This window comes from Mandrillus leucophaeus, unplaced genomic scaffold (genome assembly GCF_000951045.1).
Source record: "Mandrillus leucophaeus isolate KB7577 unplaced genomic scaffold, Mleu.le_1.0 Scaffold29, whole genome shotgun sequence".
NCBI classification, from domain to species: domain Eukaryota; kingdom Metazoa; phylum Chordata; class Mammalia; order Primates; family Cercopithecidae; genus Mandrillus; species Mandrillus leucophaeus.
The window spans coordinates 164177-179344 of record NW_012103031.1 but is presented as its reverse complement, the minus strand read 5'-3'; the positions used below and the strand labels follow the sequence as shown (position 1 = coordinate 179344).

General features: G+C 55.5%; 1 protein-coding gene across 3 annotated transcripts in view; it reads left to right on the top strand.

Annotated features, from left to right (window-relative positions):
- The window catches only part of SLC12A9 (solute carrier family 12, member 9), a 30919-nt gene that overhangs the window by 5742 nt on the left and 10009 nt on the right, over nucleotides 1-15168 (top strand). The window contains exons 6-14 of one of the 3 annotated variants that reach the window (XM_011985660.1): nucleotides 922-1029; nucleotides 1138-1249; nucleotides 1990-2147; nucleotides 2255-2337; nucleotides 3188-3312; nucleotides 3462-3654; nucleotides 3811-3985; nucleotides 5074-5220; nucleotides 8098-9035. In XM_011985660.1, coding sequence (XP_011841050.1) covers nucleotides 922-1029; nucleotides 1138-1249; nucleotides 1990-2147; nucleotides 2255-2337; nucleotides 3188-3312; nucleotides 3462-3654; nucleotides 3811-3985; nucleotides 5074-5220; nucleotides 8098-8984 — 1988 coding nt within the window. In that variant the 3' untranslated portion in view covers nucleotides 8985-9035. Of the gene's footprint in view, nucleotides 1-921; nucleotides 1030-1137; nucleotides 1250-1989; nucleotides 2148-2254; nucleotides 2338-3187; nucleotides 3313-3461; nucleotides 3655-3810; nucleotides 3986-5073; nucleotides 5221-7663; nucleotides 7918-8097; nucleotides 10017-10265; nucleotides 10394-10512; nucleotides 10639-10895; nucleotides 11268-12669; nucleotides 12764-12873; nucleotides 13044-13840; nucleotides 14020-14922; nucleotides 15044-15168 lie in introns of those variants that run through there. The other 2 variants (XM_011985661.1, XM_011985662.1) reach the window with 2 other exon arrangements.

Below are 15168 nucleotides of genomic sequence, written 5' to 3'. Positions count from 1 at the left end.
AAAAAAAAAAAAACAAAAACCATAAAATAAAAATACAAAAATTAGCCAGGGGCAGTGGTGCACTCCTGTAGTCCCAGCTACTCAGGAGGCTAAGGCATGAGAATCGCTTGAACCCGGGAGGCAGAGGCTGCAGTGAGCTAAGATTGCCACCCCTGCACTCCAGCCTTGGCTTCAGAATGAGATTCCGTCTCAAAAAAAAAAAAAAAAAAAGGCTGTGTGCAGTGGCTCACGCCTGTAATCCCAGAACATTGGGAGGTTGAGCTGGGTGGATCACCTGAGGCCAGGAGTTCGAGATCAGCCTGGCCAACATGGTGAAACCCCATCTCTACTAAAGTTACAAAAATTAGCCAGGCGTGGTGGCGGGCACCTGTAACCTCAGGTACCTGAGAGGCTGAGGCAGGAGAATCGCTTGAACCAGGGAGGCAGAGGTTGCAGTGAGCCGAGATCACACCACTGCACTCTGGCCTGGGTAACAGAGCGAGACTCCGTCTCAAAATAAATAAATAAATAAATAAATAAAAATTAAAAAGTTAGATGGGCATGGTGGTGCACACCTGTAGTCCTAGCTACTTGGAAGACTGAGGCAGGAGGATCGCTGTAGCTCAGGAGGGAGAGGTTGCAGTGAGCCACTGCACTCCAGCCTGGGTGACAGAGCGAGATCCTGTCTCTAAATAAATAAATAAATTTATAAATAAATAAATAAATAAAAGAGTATGGATTAGGGTCTGGAGGGAGGAATGTCAGAGCATTAGGGGGACGTGGCAATGTGTCTGGCTGACCCAGGGCCAGTGCAGGGACAGGCTGGTGTCTTAGTGAGTACAGTGCAAGGGGACTGTGGGAATGTGCGGAGAGGGTGGCTAAGAGGCCTGGATCCCCGAGAGGGATGCTGATGCCCTCTCCTCCCTGGGACGATCCTCCTAGCTGGCTACGCTGAGGACTACACCACAGGAGCCATGATGAATTTTGCCAGCGTCTTTGCTGTCCTCTTTAACGGCTGTACAGGCATCATGGCTGGGGCCAACATGTCAGGTGAGAGTCCCTGCCTGCTGCCTCCTGGGGGTTTGGGGCTGCCACCGTGAGGGACCCAGGGGGACGGTGGGAGGGCTGACCTCGCTCCCTCTGCTCCCCCTTCTCCAGGGGAGCTGAAGGACCCCAGCCGGGCGATCCCTCTGGGCACGATTGTCGCTGTCGCCTACACCTTCTTCGTCTATGTCCTGCTTTTCTTCCTCTCCAGCTTCACCTGTGACAGGTGTCTGGGGAGGGACGGGGGTGGAGTGTCGAACAAGATTGGTGCATCTGGGTCACCAAGGGAAGCACAGGCTGGGGGACTGGGGAGCAGAAACCCAGCTTGTTGGAGTGGAGGGAAAATAGGGGGAGGGTAGCTACCAGCGATTGACAACCTGTAGCCAGCAGCTGCCATGGACCCAGTGCTGTTGTAGGCACTTAGCTTGCAAGTGAGGGTGGCTAGTGACTTTCTACCCAGTTTGCATTTCCACAAATATTTGGCCTTTTGTGCATATACCGTTAGGTATGACAGCCGGGTGCGGTGGCTCACACCTGTAATCCCAGCACTTTGGGAGGCTCAGGCAGGAGGATTGCTGGAGCCCAGGGGTTCCAGACCAGCCTGAGCAACATAGCAAGACCCTCCCCCCAAAATACAAAAATTAGCCAGGCGTGATGGCAAATGCTTGTAGTCCTGGCTACTTGGGAGGCTGAGGTGGGAGGATTGCTTGAGTCCAAGAGGTCGAGGCTGCAGTGAGCTATGAGTATAGCACTGCACTTTAGCCTGGGGGTTGGAGTGAGACCTTGTCTCTTAAAAAAAAGAGAAAGGAATGACCACTGAGTGATTAAATCCAAGGCCGCCCAATGAATACCAGGCATATCCCTTTAGCACATTTGATATCTGAGTCTGATCCTTAAGATCAGGGCTGGAGATTTTCCTACCCCATGACGCATGATCATCTGTGTCCAACTTTCCCTCCTTCCTAGGACCCTGCTGCAGGAAGACTATGGGTTCTTCCGTGCCATCAGCCTGTGGCCCCCACTGGTGTTGATTGGAATCTATGCCACCGCGCTCTCAGCATCCATGAGCTCGCTCATCGGCGCCTCCCGCATCCTCCATGCCCTGGCCCGGGATGACCTCTTTGGTGGGTTCTCTGCCTCCTTGCTGGCTCGGAGCACGCCCTCCCTTGTCTGTTTGTCCATCACCGTTAGGCCCCGGCTGATGTGTCTGCTATGGATTCTGTTTTTCTAGGAGTGATCTTGGCACCGGCCAAGGTTGTGTCCCGGGGCGGAAACCCCTGGGCGGCTGTACTGTATTCTTGGGGCCTGGTGCAGGTGAGCCTTCTTCTTCAAGGGGCCCTTTGCCTCACCCCACCAGCTGGCAGGATGGGGGCGCAGTTAGATGCAGGCTGGAAGACAAATGTAAAGGCAGATGTGTATGCACTTGGCGGTGCACTGGCACTCTGCAGCGTTCACTGGCACTTTGTGGGGTTCACCAGCACTTTGCAGGTTGTCCCAGTGCTTTGCAGGGTTCATTGGCACCCTGGGGGGGTTCACTGACACTTTTTGGGGTACATGGGCATTTTACAGGGTTCACTGACACTTTGTGGGGTATATTAGTATTTTTCAGGGTTCACTGGCACTTTGTGGGGTGCCCCAGCACTTTGGGGGATTCACTGGCACTCTGTGGGATGTACCAACACTTTGTGGGGTTCACTGACACTTTGGAGGTTTGGTGGCACTCTGTGGGGGTGCACTGGCCCTTTCTGGGGTTCATTGACACTGGGGGTACACCGGCACTTTGCAGGGCTCATGGGCACTTTTCAGGGTTCATCGACACTTTGGGGTGCACTGGCCCTTTCTGGGGTTAATTGACATTTTGGGGTGTGCTGGCACTTTGCATGGTTCACTGGTACTTTCCAGGGGTTCACTGACACTTTGGGGGTACACTGGCACTTTCCGGGGTTCATTGACACGGGGGTCACTGGCACTTTTAGGGTTTAATAGCATTTTGGGGGTTGGGTTCATTGACACTTTGGGAGTGCACTGGCGCTTTGCAGGGTTCACTGGCACTTTCTGGGGCTCATTGACACTTTGGGGGTACACTGGCACTCTGGTGTTCACTGGCATTTTGGGGGTACACCGGCACTTTGGATCAATGGCACGCCTCTTGGCCTCTGCCCAGCTGGTGCTCCTGGCCGGGAAACTGAACACGCTGGCTGCCGTGGTCACTGTCTTCTACCTGGTGGCCTATGCCGCTGTGGACCTGTCCTGCCTGAGCCTGGAGTGGGCCTCGGCCCCCAACTTCCGGTGAGAGACTCAGAGGCCTTTGTCCCCAGAGAGAAGAAGGAAGGAATGGGAAAACGGGGAGGACTCAGGCTCAGGCGTGGGGTTGGGGACAGCAGCCTCGGGTGCGGCCAGCCCTGAGTTTCTGTCTCTCCTCCCCTCCATGCCCGCAGCCCCACCTTCAGCCTGTTCTCCTGGCACACCTGCCTGCTGGGGGTGGCCTCCTGCCTGCTCATGATGTTCCTCATCAGCCCTGGTGCGGCCGGTGGCTCCCTGCTCCTCATGGGTCTCCTGGCTGCCCTGCTCACCGCGCGAGGAGGTCCCAGCAGCTGGGGCTATGTCAGCCAGGCCTTGCTTTTCCACCAGGTATCCCCGCAGAGCTGGCGGGGTGATGGGGAGACGGGAGGTGGTCAAATAACCCCCTCTCTCTTTGGCTGGAGTTGGTGTTCCCGTCCAGGAGGCGCTGAACAGGGCTGTGTATTTGATCCTGCCACTTCCCCATCACCTCACCCATGTACCCAGGTGCGTAAGTATCTGCTCCGGCTGGACGTCCGGAAGGATCACGTGAAGTTCTGGCGGCCCCAGCTGCTGCTCCTGGTGGGGAACCCCCGGGGCGCCCTGCCTCTGCTGCGGTTGGCCAACCAGCTTAAGAAGGGGGGGCTCTACGTGCTGGGCCACGTCACCCTGGGAGACCTTGGTGAGCTGCCCTCCCACTCATTCACTCACTCCCATCCTTCTTTCCCCCTACCTTTTTTTTTTTTGAGATGAAGCTTCGTTCTGTTGCCCAGGCTGGAGTGCAGTGGGATGATCTTGGCTCACTGCAACCTCCACCTCCCAGGTTCAAGTGATTCTCCTGCCTTAGCCTCCTGAGCTGGGATTACAGGCACACACCACCATGCCCAGCTAGTTTTTGTATTTTTAGTAGAGAAGGGGTTTCACCCTGTTGGCCAAGCTGGTCTCGAACTCCTGACCTCAAATGCTCCACCCACCTCGGCCTCCCAAAGTGCTGGGATTGTAGGCATGAGACACCATGACCAGTCCCCCTCCCCCTGTTTTTTTTGAGACAAGGTCTTGCTCTGTCACCCAGATGGGAGGGCAGTGGTGCCATCATAGTTCACTGCAGCCTCAACCTCTTGGGCTCAAGCAATCCTCCTGCCTTGGCCTCCTGAGTAGCTGGGACTACAGGTGTGAGCCCCTAGGCCTGGCTAATTTGTAGAGATGAGGTCTTTTTATGTTTCCCAGGCTGGTCTGGAACTCCTGGCTCAAGCAACCCTCCCACTTTGGCCTCCCAAAGTGCAGGGATTATAGGCATGAGCCATGACACCAGCCCCTCTTCCCATTTTATTTTTTTATTTTTATTTTTTTGAGATGGAGTCTCGCTCTGCTGCCCGGGCTGGAGTGCAGTGGCTGGATCTCAGCTCACTGCAAGCTCCGCCTCCCAGGTTTACGCCATTCTCCTGCCTCAGCCTCCTGAGTAGCTGGGACTACAGGCGCCCGCCACCTCGCCCGGCTATTTTTTTGTATTTTTTAGTAGAGACGAGGTTTCACCGTGTTAGCCAGGATGGTCTTGATCTCCTCACCTCGTGATCCGCCTGTCTCGGCCTCCCAAAGTGCTGGGATTACAGGCTTGAGCCACCACGCCCGGCCCCTCTTCCCATTTTATTTCCTTCCCCATGACCCCTCCAAGCAGCCATAGCCCTGCCTTGGCGCATCTGTGATTTGGACTCTAGGAGACATTGAGTTTGGCCAACACTGGCTACCTTCCTTTCCTTATCTTCTCTGTAGACTCCCTCCCCTCGGACCCTGTACAGCCGCAGTATGGGGCATGGCTCAGCCTGGTGGACCGGGCCCAGGTGAAGGCTTTTGTGGATCTAACTCTCTCACCCTCCGTGCGCCAGGGGGCTCAGCATCTGCTGCGAATCTCCGGCCTCGGTGAGCTGCTCCTCCCTGGATGCCCTTGGCCCTCCTCTGTGGCCACTTCACATCTCCGCTCTCCGCCCCTAGAGAGTCAGCCGCAGATTGCAAACTGCAAAAGGACCTTATAGTTGAGAGCAGATAAGACGGTGCTCAAAGATAATAGCCTCAGACAGTGTGTGATAAAGTCTAATAGGAGATGCTAGGGACTGGCAATGCTGTTGCGGTTTTTTTTTTTTCCTTTTTTTTTTTTGAGACGGAGTCTCGCTCTGTCTTGCCCAGGCTGGAGTGTAGTGGCACAATCTTGGCTCACTGCAGCCTCCGCCTTCCAGGTTCAAGTGATTCTCCTGTCTCAGCCTTCCGAGTAGCTGGCTGAGATTACAGGCGTGTGCTACCACGCCTGGCTAATTTTTGTATTTTTAGTAGAGATGGGGGTTTCACCATGTTGCCCAGGCTGGTCTTGAGCTCCTGACCTCAGGTGACCCACCCGCTTTGACCTCCCAAAGTGCTGGGATTACAGGCACCTGGCCTTTCTTTCTTTTTTTTTCTGACCCAAAAATTGGGGCATGGGCACTGAAGAGTGTATTTTTGGGGACAATGGAGCATTATTTGAATCTCCAGCTGCCTCATCAAATCAGGTGGTTTTTAACCACCAGCGTTCAGAGGAAGGCATGCCAGCCACTATGCACTGATATGGCCGGCAAAGGTTTTGTGGAGAGATGGTAATTCAGCCAGGCTTTGAAAGGGGTTGGGATGTAGGAGAAGTAACGTGTCTCCCCCGCCCCGCCCTGACCCGAAGCCACAAAGGATGCCAGAGGCTGTGTGGGGCGGACGCTTGTGGATGGAGCAGTGAATTCTCAGCTTTTAGCGCTGAGGCCACCGGGGTTATCTATGCTCAGTCACTGCCTTCTCCCTTAATCCTGGACCAGTACCTGTCACCAAAGTGCATGCTTCCTTCTCTATTCAGAGTCTGGCTGAAGTTCAACAGTGTTGGACATTGCCCAGTTCAGTGTAAATCAGAACCCTGGGAAATACTCAGGAGGGGGCATGACTAGTTTATTTTGCAAGATCAGCTGGAGTTCACACCTGCTGAGATGTGCTGGGGTGTCGCCAAGCATCATTGACCCACAAAGTGTCTGAGAGCCTGGTCTTCACTTTTTGTGCAGAGACCACAATGCTCATGAAAGTTTTCCTGTGGAAGATACCAGGTCGGTGCAAAAGCAATTGCGGTTTTTTTTTTTTTTTTTTTTTTGGACAGGGTCTCACTCTGTTGCCCAGGCTTGAGGGCAGTGGCACGATGTTGGCTAACTGCAACTTCCGGTATCCAGGTTCAAGTGCTTCTCCCATCTCAGCCTCCCAAGTAGCTGAGACTGCAGATACACGCCAGCATGTCTGGCTAATTTTTGTATATTTTTAGTAGAGATGGGGTTTCACCACATTGCCCAGGCTGATGTTAAACTTCTGACCTCAGGTCCGCCTCCGTCTCCCAAAGTGCTGGGGTGCCATTTTAATGGGAAAAAAAAAACTGCAATTACTTTTGCACCAACCTATTCCAATAAAAGGAAAAGTATTTCCTTTAAATGGTGGATTCTCCTATCATAGAAAATTTGACTTATGGGTTGAGCAATGTTTGCTTCATGAGAAGGGGTCTTGGAAGACGTCTCTGCATCTCCCTGTAAACTCAGCCTGGTTCAAGGGGGCAATTATCCGATTCCACATGGGTTGTTCAAACATTAAGAACCAAGAGCTTGTCAGCATGGACTTGGAGCATTGTGGTTGGCACATGCCCAGCTCGGTGGCTCAGAGTGTGGCCTCTCATGCTGGGTGGAGGCGGATTGCGTTGACCTACCTGCCCCAGTACCTACCAGCCGTGAGCCTGTGGGCAAGTGACTTCATCGCTTGGTGCTTTGGGTTCCTTATCAGTAAAAAGAGGAGACTAAATAGTACCTACCTCATAGCATTACTTCAAGGTTCAAATAAGTTAAAATACAAAGTGCTTTCTATAGGACACAGCCCCTGGTAAGCGGATACCATGCAATGAACCACCACGATTAGGGTTTTACGGTAAACACTACTAGGGTTAGGGTTTACTGCAGTAAACATACTGGGTAGCCCTGGTTCTTTTTTTTTTTTTTTCTTGAGATGGAGTCTTGCTGGAGTCTCACTCTGTTGCCCAGACTGGAGTACAGTGGTGTGATCTCAGCTGACTGCAACCTCCACCTTCCGGTTTCATGCAATTCTCATGTCTCAGCCTCCTGAGTAGCTGAGATTATAGGCACCCACCACAATGCCTGGCTAATTTTTGTATTTTTAGTAGAGACAGCATTTCACCGTATTGGCCAGGCTGGTCTCAAACTCCTGACCTCAGGTGATCTATGTGCCTCAGCTTCCCAAGCTGCTGGGATTACAGGTGTGAGCCACTGCGCCCTGCCTGGTCCATTTTCTCATCTTTCCATAGCAGAGTCTGGGACGCTATTACCCTGGGGATTCAGGTCATCAGCTTGGCTGATCAGGGTGTCTGGTTTGCACAACTGAGTCAAACTCGCATCTCCTACCATGAAACAGATGCCCCGCTAGAAGCCGGGAGTGGACAGCGTCCTACTCTCTCCGCAGAATTGGAGTGCTCATTAGTGGCAAGAATCCTAATGCGAACTTTGCCTGTTTAAGTGAAGGAGATTAGTCACCAAGATAATAAAATAAATGCATGTGAAAGTGTTTAGGAAAAATGAAAAGTCATTATGCAAATGTGCAGAATGTTGCCGTGAGAGCCCGTACACAGTGGGAGTGTCATACCTATGGCTGACACTCATTGCTGTCAGCGTGTGGGAGCGTGGTGTAAACTTAGCCTGTGAGCCTGACTCCTGTCTGTTCCTGCCTTCCCCACTCTGCCCCCAGGTGGCATGAAGCCCAACACGTTGGTCCTGGGTTTCTACGATGACGCCCCACCGCAGGACCATTTCCTGACGGACCCGGCTTTCTCTGAGCCTGCAGACAGTACCAGGGAGGGCAGTTCCCCAGCTCTGAGTACCCTGTTCCCTCCTCCCCGGGCTCCTGGGAGCCCCCGGGCTCTCAGTCCCCAGGACTACGTGGCCACGGTGGCTGATGCCCTCAAGATGAACAAGAATGTGGTGCTGGCCCGGGCCAGTGGGGCCTTGCCCCCTGAGCGGCTGAGCCGGGGGTCTGGGGGCACCTCTCAGCTGCACCACGTGGACGTGTGGCCCCTCAACCTGCTGCGGCCCCGGGGTGGGCCTGGCTACGTGGACGTCTGCGGCCTCTTCCTACTGCAGATGGCAACCATCTTGGGCATGGTGCCCGCTTGGCATAGCGCCCGGCTCCGGATCTTCCTGTGCCTGGGGCCTAGGGAGGCGCCTGGGGCGGCCGAGGGGCGGCTGCGGGCGCTGCTGAGCCAACTGAGGATCCGGGCTGAGGTGCAGGAGGTGGTGTGGGGTGAGGGGGCTGGGGCTGGGGAACCCGAGGCAGAGGAGGAAGGGGACTTTGTGAACAGTGGGCGGGGAGATGTGGAGGCAGAGGCCCTGGCACGCAGCGCCAACGCCCTGGTTCGGGCCCAGCAGGGGCGTGGCACAGGAGGAGGGCCAGGTGGGCCGGAGGGTAGGGATACCGAGGGCCCCACCACAGCCCTCACCTTCCTGTACTTGCCTCGGCCGCCCGCCGATCCCGCCCGCTACCCCCGATACCTGGCGCTACTGGAGACTCTAACCCGAGACCTGGGCCCCACGCTGCTGGTTCACGGGGTCACCCCAGTCACCTGCACTGATCTCTGATGCCCCTGCCTCCAGGGCTGGGTAGAGAGGGCCCAGGCAGGTGGCCCATCCCGATCCTGAGGAGGAGGAGGAGGAAGAGGAGGAGGGATCCTGAGGAGGAGGAGGAGAAAGAGGAGGAGGAGGAGGAAAGCACTGTGTCCCGTGGCCCTGCCCTTGGGACGTGGAGCCCAGGGGAGGTTTGAAGGGGATCATGCCGCCTCCTTTGACAGAGGGACTCCAGCACACTAACTCTGGGCGCCTGTCCCGACCGTGCAGGGGAGGGAGTCCGCAGCCTCCCTTCACTGGTGCCTTGATGCTAGGGGCCAGGCCTCCGTGACTCTGGGCTACCTCAGTTTCCCCATTTTGGCCAGACTCACCGGCCCACTGGGGTGGTGATGTTTTCGTTCTGTTTTATTTTTCTAACTCTGCTGACCATGAATAAAAGACCAAAACACTACAGGCTGGCTGAGCAGTGCTGGTGGGTAGCTGAGAGGGAGCGGGTGGGAAGGGAGAGCTCTGCAGAGGGGTGGAGATCGGAGCCTTCAGCCTCCCGCAGTGAGGCTGCCACGTGCAGGGCTGGGGCGCGGGGCCTGGACGCATCCGTGGACTTGGAGGCTGGCCCGGGCCTGCACCTCCCATCCCCAGCTGCCCGCAGCCCCCAGTGACTTGGGCTCCCCCGGAGAGCCCTCCCCTCTCGGCAGGAGGGGGCCGACTCGGGGAGAAATGGCAGTTTAGGGCCTAGGGGGCCACGTGACCCTCCCCCAGGAATGTGGTGACGTCATCGGGGGCGTGGTCGTCCCCAAAATTAGGGAGGAAGAGGAAAAAAAAAGACAGAAAAAGTTTTCTTTTCTGGAGTCCCAAACGAGGTGCGGGACGGAAGAGGGGTTGAAGGCCAGAGGCCCGGGGCTTCAAGACCGCTGTCTGGAGTACCCCCGTTCCAGGCCATGTCGGGGCCCACCTGGCTGCCCCCGAAGCAGCCGGAGCCCGCCAGAGCCCCTCAGGGGAGGGCGATCCCACGAGGCACCCCGGGGCCTCCACCGGCCCATGGAGCAGGTAAAGCAGCCCTTGTGAGACAGAAGAGCTACCCGGCTGTGGCGCTCACCTCTGTCCTCCAGCTCCAGCCTCCCGCCCTGCCTGCTTCCTCTTACCCCTTCCCCAAGCCGGGGGGAACAGCCGCCTGCGCTCTCTTGGGACCCTAGATTTGGGGGAGGAGGCAAGGAGGGGCAAAGAGGGCAGCTCCCCAAATGCACACCCCTCCTGTCCTCCGCAACCCCACCTTTGATCTCTCTTCCCTCAACCCAGCACTCCAGCCCCACCCCAGGGTCAATTTTTGCCCCCTCCCATCTGAGCAGTGTTACCAGGCCCCAGGGGGACCGGAGGATCGGGGGCCGGCCTGGGTGGGGTCCCACGGAGTACTCCAGCGCACGCAGGTGAGAACTGGGATTGCGGGGTGGGATGTGCGGCGTCCCTAGAACCGAGTCTGGGGGACCCAGGACAGGAGAAGGCCTATGGTGATTTGCATTCTTCCCTGCTCTGGCTTCATCCTCAGGGACTCCCTGCAGACAGGGGGGGCCTTCGCCCCGGAAGCCTGGATGCCGAGATAGACTTGTTGAGCAGCACACTGGCCGAGCTGAATGGGGGTCGGGGTCATGTGCCACGGCGACCAGAGCGACAGGTGACTCTGCCCCTCCTCCCCATCGGCACCCTGCCCCCTTCTCTGGACTCTCAGACCCAGCCCGACCCCCCGATGTATGTGATGTGCACCTCAGCATGGAGGAAGCACGGCTGCAAGTACCAACATGTCAGCTACTTGAGGACGGGGCCTTGCCAAATGCAAAAGCCTGTGCTTCCCCACACCCAGGGTCATTTCCACAAATGTGGGTCCTGGAGTGGGGGCCTTGCTTACGGCTTCTGGCCTGCATTTCTCCTTAGGCATACGAGCCCCTGCCACCTCCTGCCTACCGCACGGGCTCCCTGAAGCCGAACCCAGCCTCGCCGCTCCCAGCGTCTCCTTATGGGGGCCCCACTCCAGCCTCCTATGCTACTGCCAGCACCCCAGCTGGTCCGGCCTTCCCCGTACAAGTGAAGGTGGCACAGCCAGTGAGGGGCTGTGGCCCACCCAGGCGGGGAGCCTCTCAGGCCTCTGGGCCCCTCCCGGGTCCCCACTTTCCTCTCCCAGGCCGAGGTGAAGTCTGGGGGCCTGGCTATAGAAGCCAGAGAGAGCCAGGGCCAGGGGCCAAAGAGGAAGCTGCTGGGGTCTCTGGCCCTGCAGGAGGAGGAAGAGGAGGCGAGCACGGGCCCCAGGTAAGCCCTGGGGAACTGGGATTTCAGGTCCTACAGGCAATGGGACACCGATTGGGTGGGATGGCTGGTGGTGTTTTAGGGGGCTAGTTTTTTTTTTGAGACAGAGTTTTGCTCTTGTTTGCCCAGGCTGGGGTGCAGTGGTGCCATCTTGGCTCACTGCAACCTCTGGCTCCTGGGTTCAAGTGATTCTCCTGCCTCAGCCTCCCGAGTAGCTGGGATTACAGGCATGCGCCGCCACGCTCGGCTAATTTTTGTATTTTTAGTAGAGATGGGGTGAGCCACCACGCCTGGCTAAGGGGCTGGTTTTGGAGCAGAGTCAGAGGTCTGGGATGTGGAACAGGTAAGGGCGGGGCTGTGGTATGGGGGAGCAGGATAGAACTGCTCACTGGGGCCAGGTACAGTGGCTCACACCTGTAATCCCAGCACTTTGGGAGGCTGAGGCGGGTGGATCACCTGAGGTCGTGAGTTTGAGACCAGCCTGACAAACATGGAGAAACCTCGTCACTACTAAAAATACAAAATTAGCCAGGCATGGTGGGGCGTGCCTGTAATCCCAGCTACTCAGGAGGTTGAGGCAGGAGAATCGCTTGAACCTGGGAGGTGGAGGTTGCAGTGACCCGAGATCGCACCATTGCACTCCATCCTGGGCAACAAGAGCAAAACTCCGTTTCAAAAAAAAAAAAAAAAGAACTGCCCACAGGCCCCTGGGCTGAGATGTTCTCAGATGAGCTTTCTAGCTGGAATTGCCTGGCCACCTTCAGGGACATTACAGCAGTCCCCAGTCTTTTTGGCACCAGGGACCAGTTTTGGGGAAGACAATTTTTCCATGGACTGGGGAGGGCGATGGGAGGGGGATAGTTTCAGGATGATTCAAGCACATTACATTCATTGTGCACTTTATTTCTGTTATAATAATAGAACATACAATATATATAATTGTTTCGTTATATATTACAATGTAATATATAACAATGTAATATATAACAACGTAACATATAACGAAACAATTATACAACTCATCATCATGTAGGATCAGTGGGAGCCCTGAACTTGTTTTCCTGCAACTAGACGGTCCCATCTGGGGGTGATGGGAGACAGTGACAGATCATCAGGCATTAGATTCTCATAAGGAGCTCACAAGCTACATCCCTCGAACGCACAGTTCACAATAGCGTTCACACTCTTATGAGAGTCTAATGCCCTGCTGATCTGAGAGGAGGCGGAGCTGAGGTGATAATGCAAGTGATGGGGAGTGGCTGTAAATACAGATGAAGCTTTGCCCATTGCTCACCTCCTGCTGTGCAGCCCAGTTCCTAACAGGCCATGGCCTGGGGGTTGAGGACCCTGGTATTACAGCATCAGGAACTAGAGTAGGACCGAGCCCCTGATTCCCACCTTCCAGGTGCACCTCAGCCAGCCTCCAGAGGATGAGCTGGACAGGCTGACGAAGAAGCTGGTGCACGACATGAACCACCCGCCCAGCGGGGAGTACTTCGGTGAGCTGAGGCTGTGGAGCGGGTGGGGCGTGGGAAGGGAGGCTGGGAGACAGAGGTGACAGTGGCTTCCTGGGTCTGTGAAGACTGATGCTGTTTCTCCCTATCCTCAGGCCAGTGTGGTGGCTGTGGAGAAGATGTGGTCGGGGACGGGGCTGGGGTTGTGGCCCTCGATCGCGTCTTTCATGTGGGCTGCTTTGTGTGTTCTACATGCCGGGCCCAGCTTCGGGGCCAGCATTTCTATGCCGTGGAGAGGAGGGCGTATTGCGAGGGCTGCTATGTGGTGAGTGGCTGGGGCTGTGGGGAGGGAGTCAGCGACTGGATGCAGGGAGCTTCCATACAAGGTGGGAACTAGAGCATCCAAGCCCAAAGGAGGAACGGTGCTAAAAGCCAGGTGACTGAAAGTGATGTACAAACAGAGAGGAATTCTGCAAGTATCAAGCAAGTAGCTTAACACTGGTGGCTGGAGGGAAGGATGCAGCTCTTACAAATGTGGAGCGTCTTACAGTTAAAGAGAATGTGTTAGATTCCCACGACACCCCTGTGAGGCAGGTATTACTACTGATTCCTGTTCCTCTTTTTCTTTCTTTCTTTTTTTAATTTGAGACAGAGTCTCGCTCTGTTGCCCAGGCTGGGGCGCAGTGGCATGATCTCTGCTCACTGCAACCTCAGCCTCCCCTGGTTCAAGCGATTCTCATGCCTCAGCCTCCCGAGTAGTTGGGATTACAGGTGCCCACCACCACATCCAGCTAATTTTTGTATTTTTAGTAGAGACAGGGTTTTACCATGTTGGCCAGGCTGTTCTTAAACTCCTGGCCTCAAGCAGTCCGCCCACTCTGTCCTCCCAAAGTGCTGGCATTACAGGCGTGAGCCACTGCACCCAGCCTGATGCCTGTTTTTCTCTTAGTGGTTAAATACTGTGTGTAGTGCTGGGACCTGAACTCAGATCTGGTCAAGTCTGCCTTTCACCGAATTACATGCAGGGGGCTGCAGAAATTAGATGGCTGGGTTGCTGGGGTGCCTGTTGTGCTGCCATGGCTCCCGCCTGCTCCCAGACCTTCCTGCCTTCCTTCCCAACAGGCCACCCTGGAGAAATGTGCCACGTGCTCCCAGCCCATCCTGGACCGGATCCTGCGGGCTATGGGGAAAGCCTACCACCCTGGCTGCTTCACCTGCGTGGTGTGTCACCGTGGCCTCGACGGCATCCCCTTCACGGTGGATGCTACGAGCCAGATCCACTGCATTGAGGACTTTCACAGGTCAGGCCCAGGCTCCACCTCGTCTCACAATGTCTGACCTTTCCTGTCTCTTTCATCTCTTCATGCCCCAGGACTGTCTCTTCCTGTTTCCCACCCCTGGCCCTCCTTCATTCTTTGTTATTGTTATTTTTTAGAGACAAGAGTTTCACTCTGTTGCCCAGGCTGGAGTGCAATGGCAAATGATCATAGCTCACTGCAGCCTCCAACTCCTGGGCTCAAGTGATCCTCCCACCTCAGCCTCCTGAGTATCTGGGACTACAGGTGCACACGCCACCATGCCTGGCTAGTTTTCTTCGTTTTTTGTTAGCTTTTTTTTTTTTTTTGAGATGGAGTCTCCCTCTGTCACCCAAGCTGGAATGCAGTGGCAGGATCTCAGCTCACTGCAACTTCTGCCTCCTGGGTTCAAGTGATTCACCTGCCTCAGCCTCCTGAGTAGCTGGGATTACAGGCGTGTGCCACCACGCCTTGCTAATTTTTTTTTTTTTTGTATTTTTTGTAGAGACAGGGTTTCATCATGTTGGCCAAGCTGGTCTCAAACTCCTGAGCTCAAGCGATCCACCTGCCTCAGCCACCCAAAGTGCAGGGATTGCAGGCGTGAGCCACTGCACCCAGTCTTCTTCTGTTTTTTAATAAAGACATGGTCTTGCTGTGTTGCCTAGGCTGGTCTTGAACGCCTGGCATCAAGTAATCCTCCTGCCTTGGCCTCCCAAAGTGGGGGCATTACAGGCTAGAGCCACTGCACCTAGCCTCTCTCATTCTCTTTGACATCATCCCTTCCCCAAGACCTAAGGTCATACCTCTGGCCTCCCTGAATCCCTCCTATGCCCCACCTTCTCTGGGTTCCATTGTTGGTGCCCTGCAACCCCAAGGCTTGATGGCCTTCTTGGTTCTCTTCCCCTGCAGGAAGTTTGCCCCAAGATGCTCAGTGTGCGGTGGGGCCATAATGCCTGAGCCAGGTCAGGAGGAGACTGTGAGAATTGTTGCTCTGGATCGAAGTTTTCACATTGGCTGTTACAAGTGTGAGGTCAGGGGGCCCCAGCAAGTGCAAGGGGCTGGCAGTGTCTGCGGTGCTGGGTAGAGCACGAGATGGGGAACACAGAGATCTGGGGCTGATGGAAATCTGTTGCTTCTTTCTTTCTTTTTTTTTTT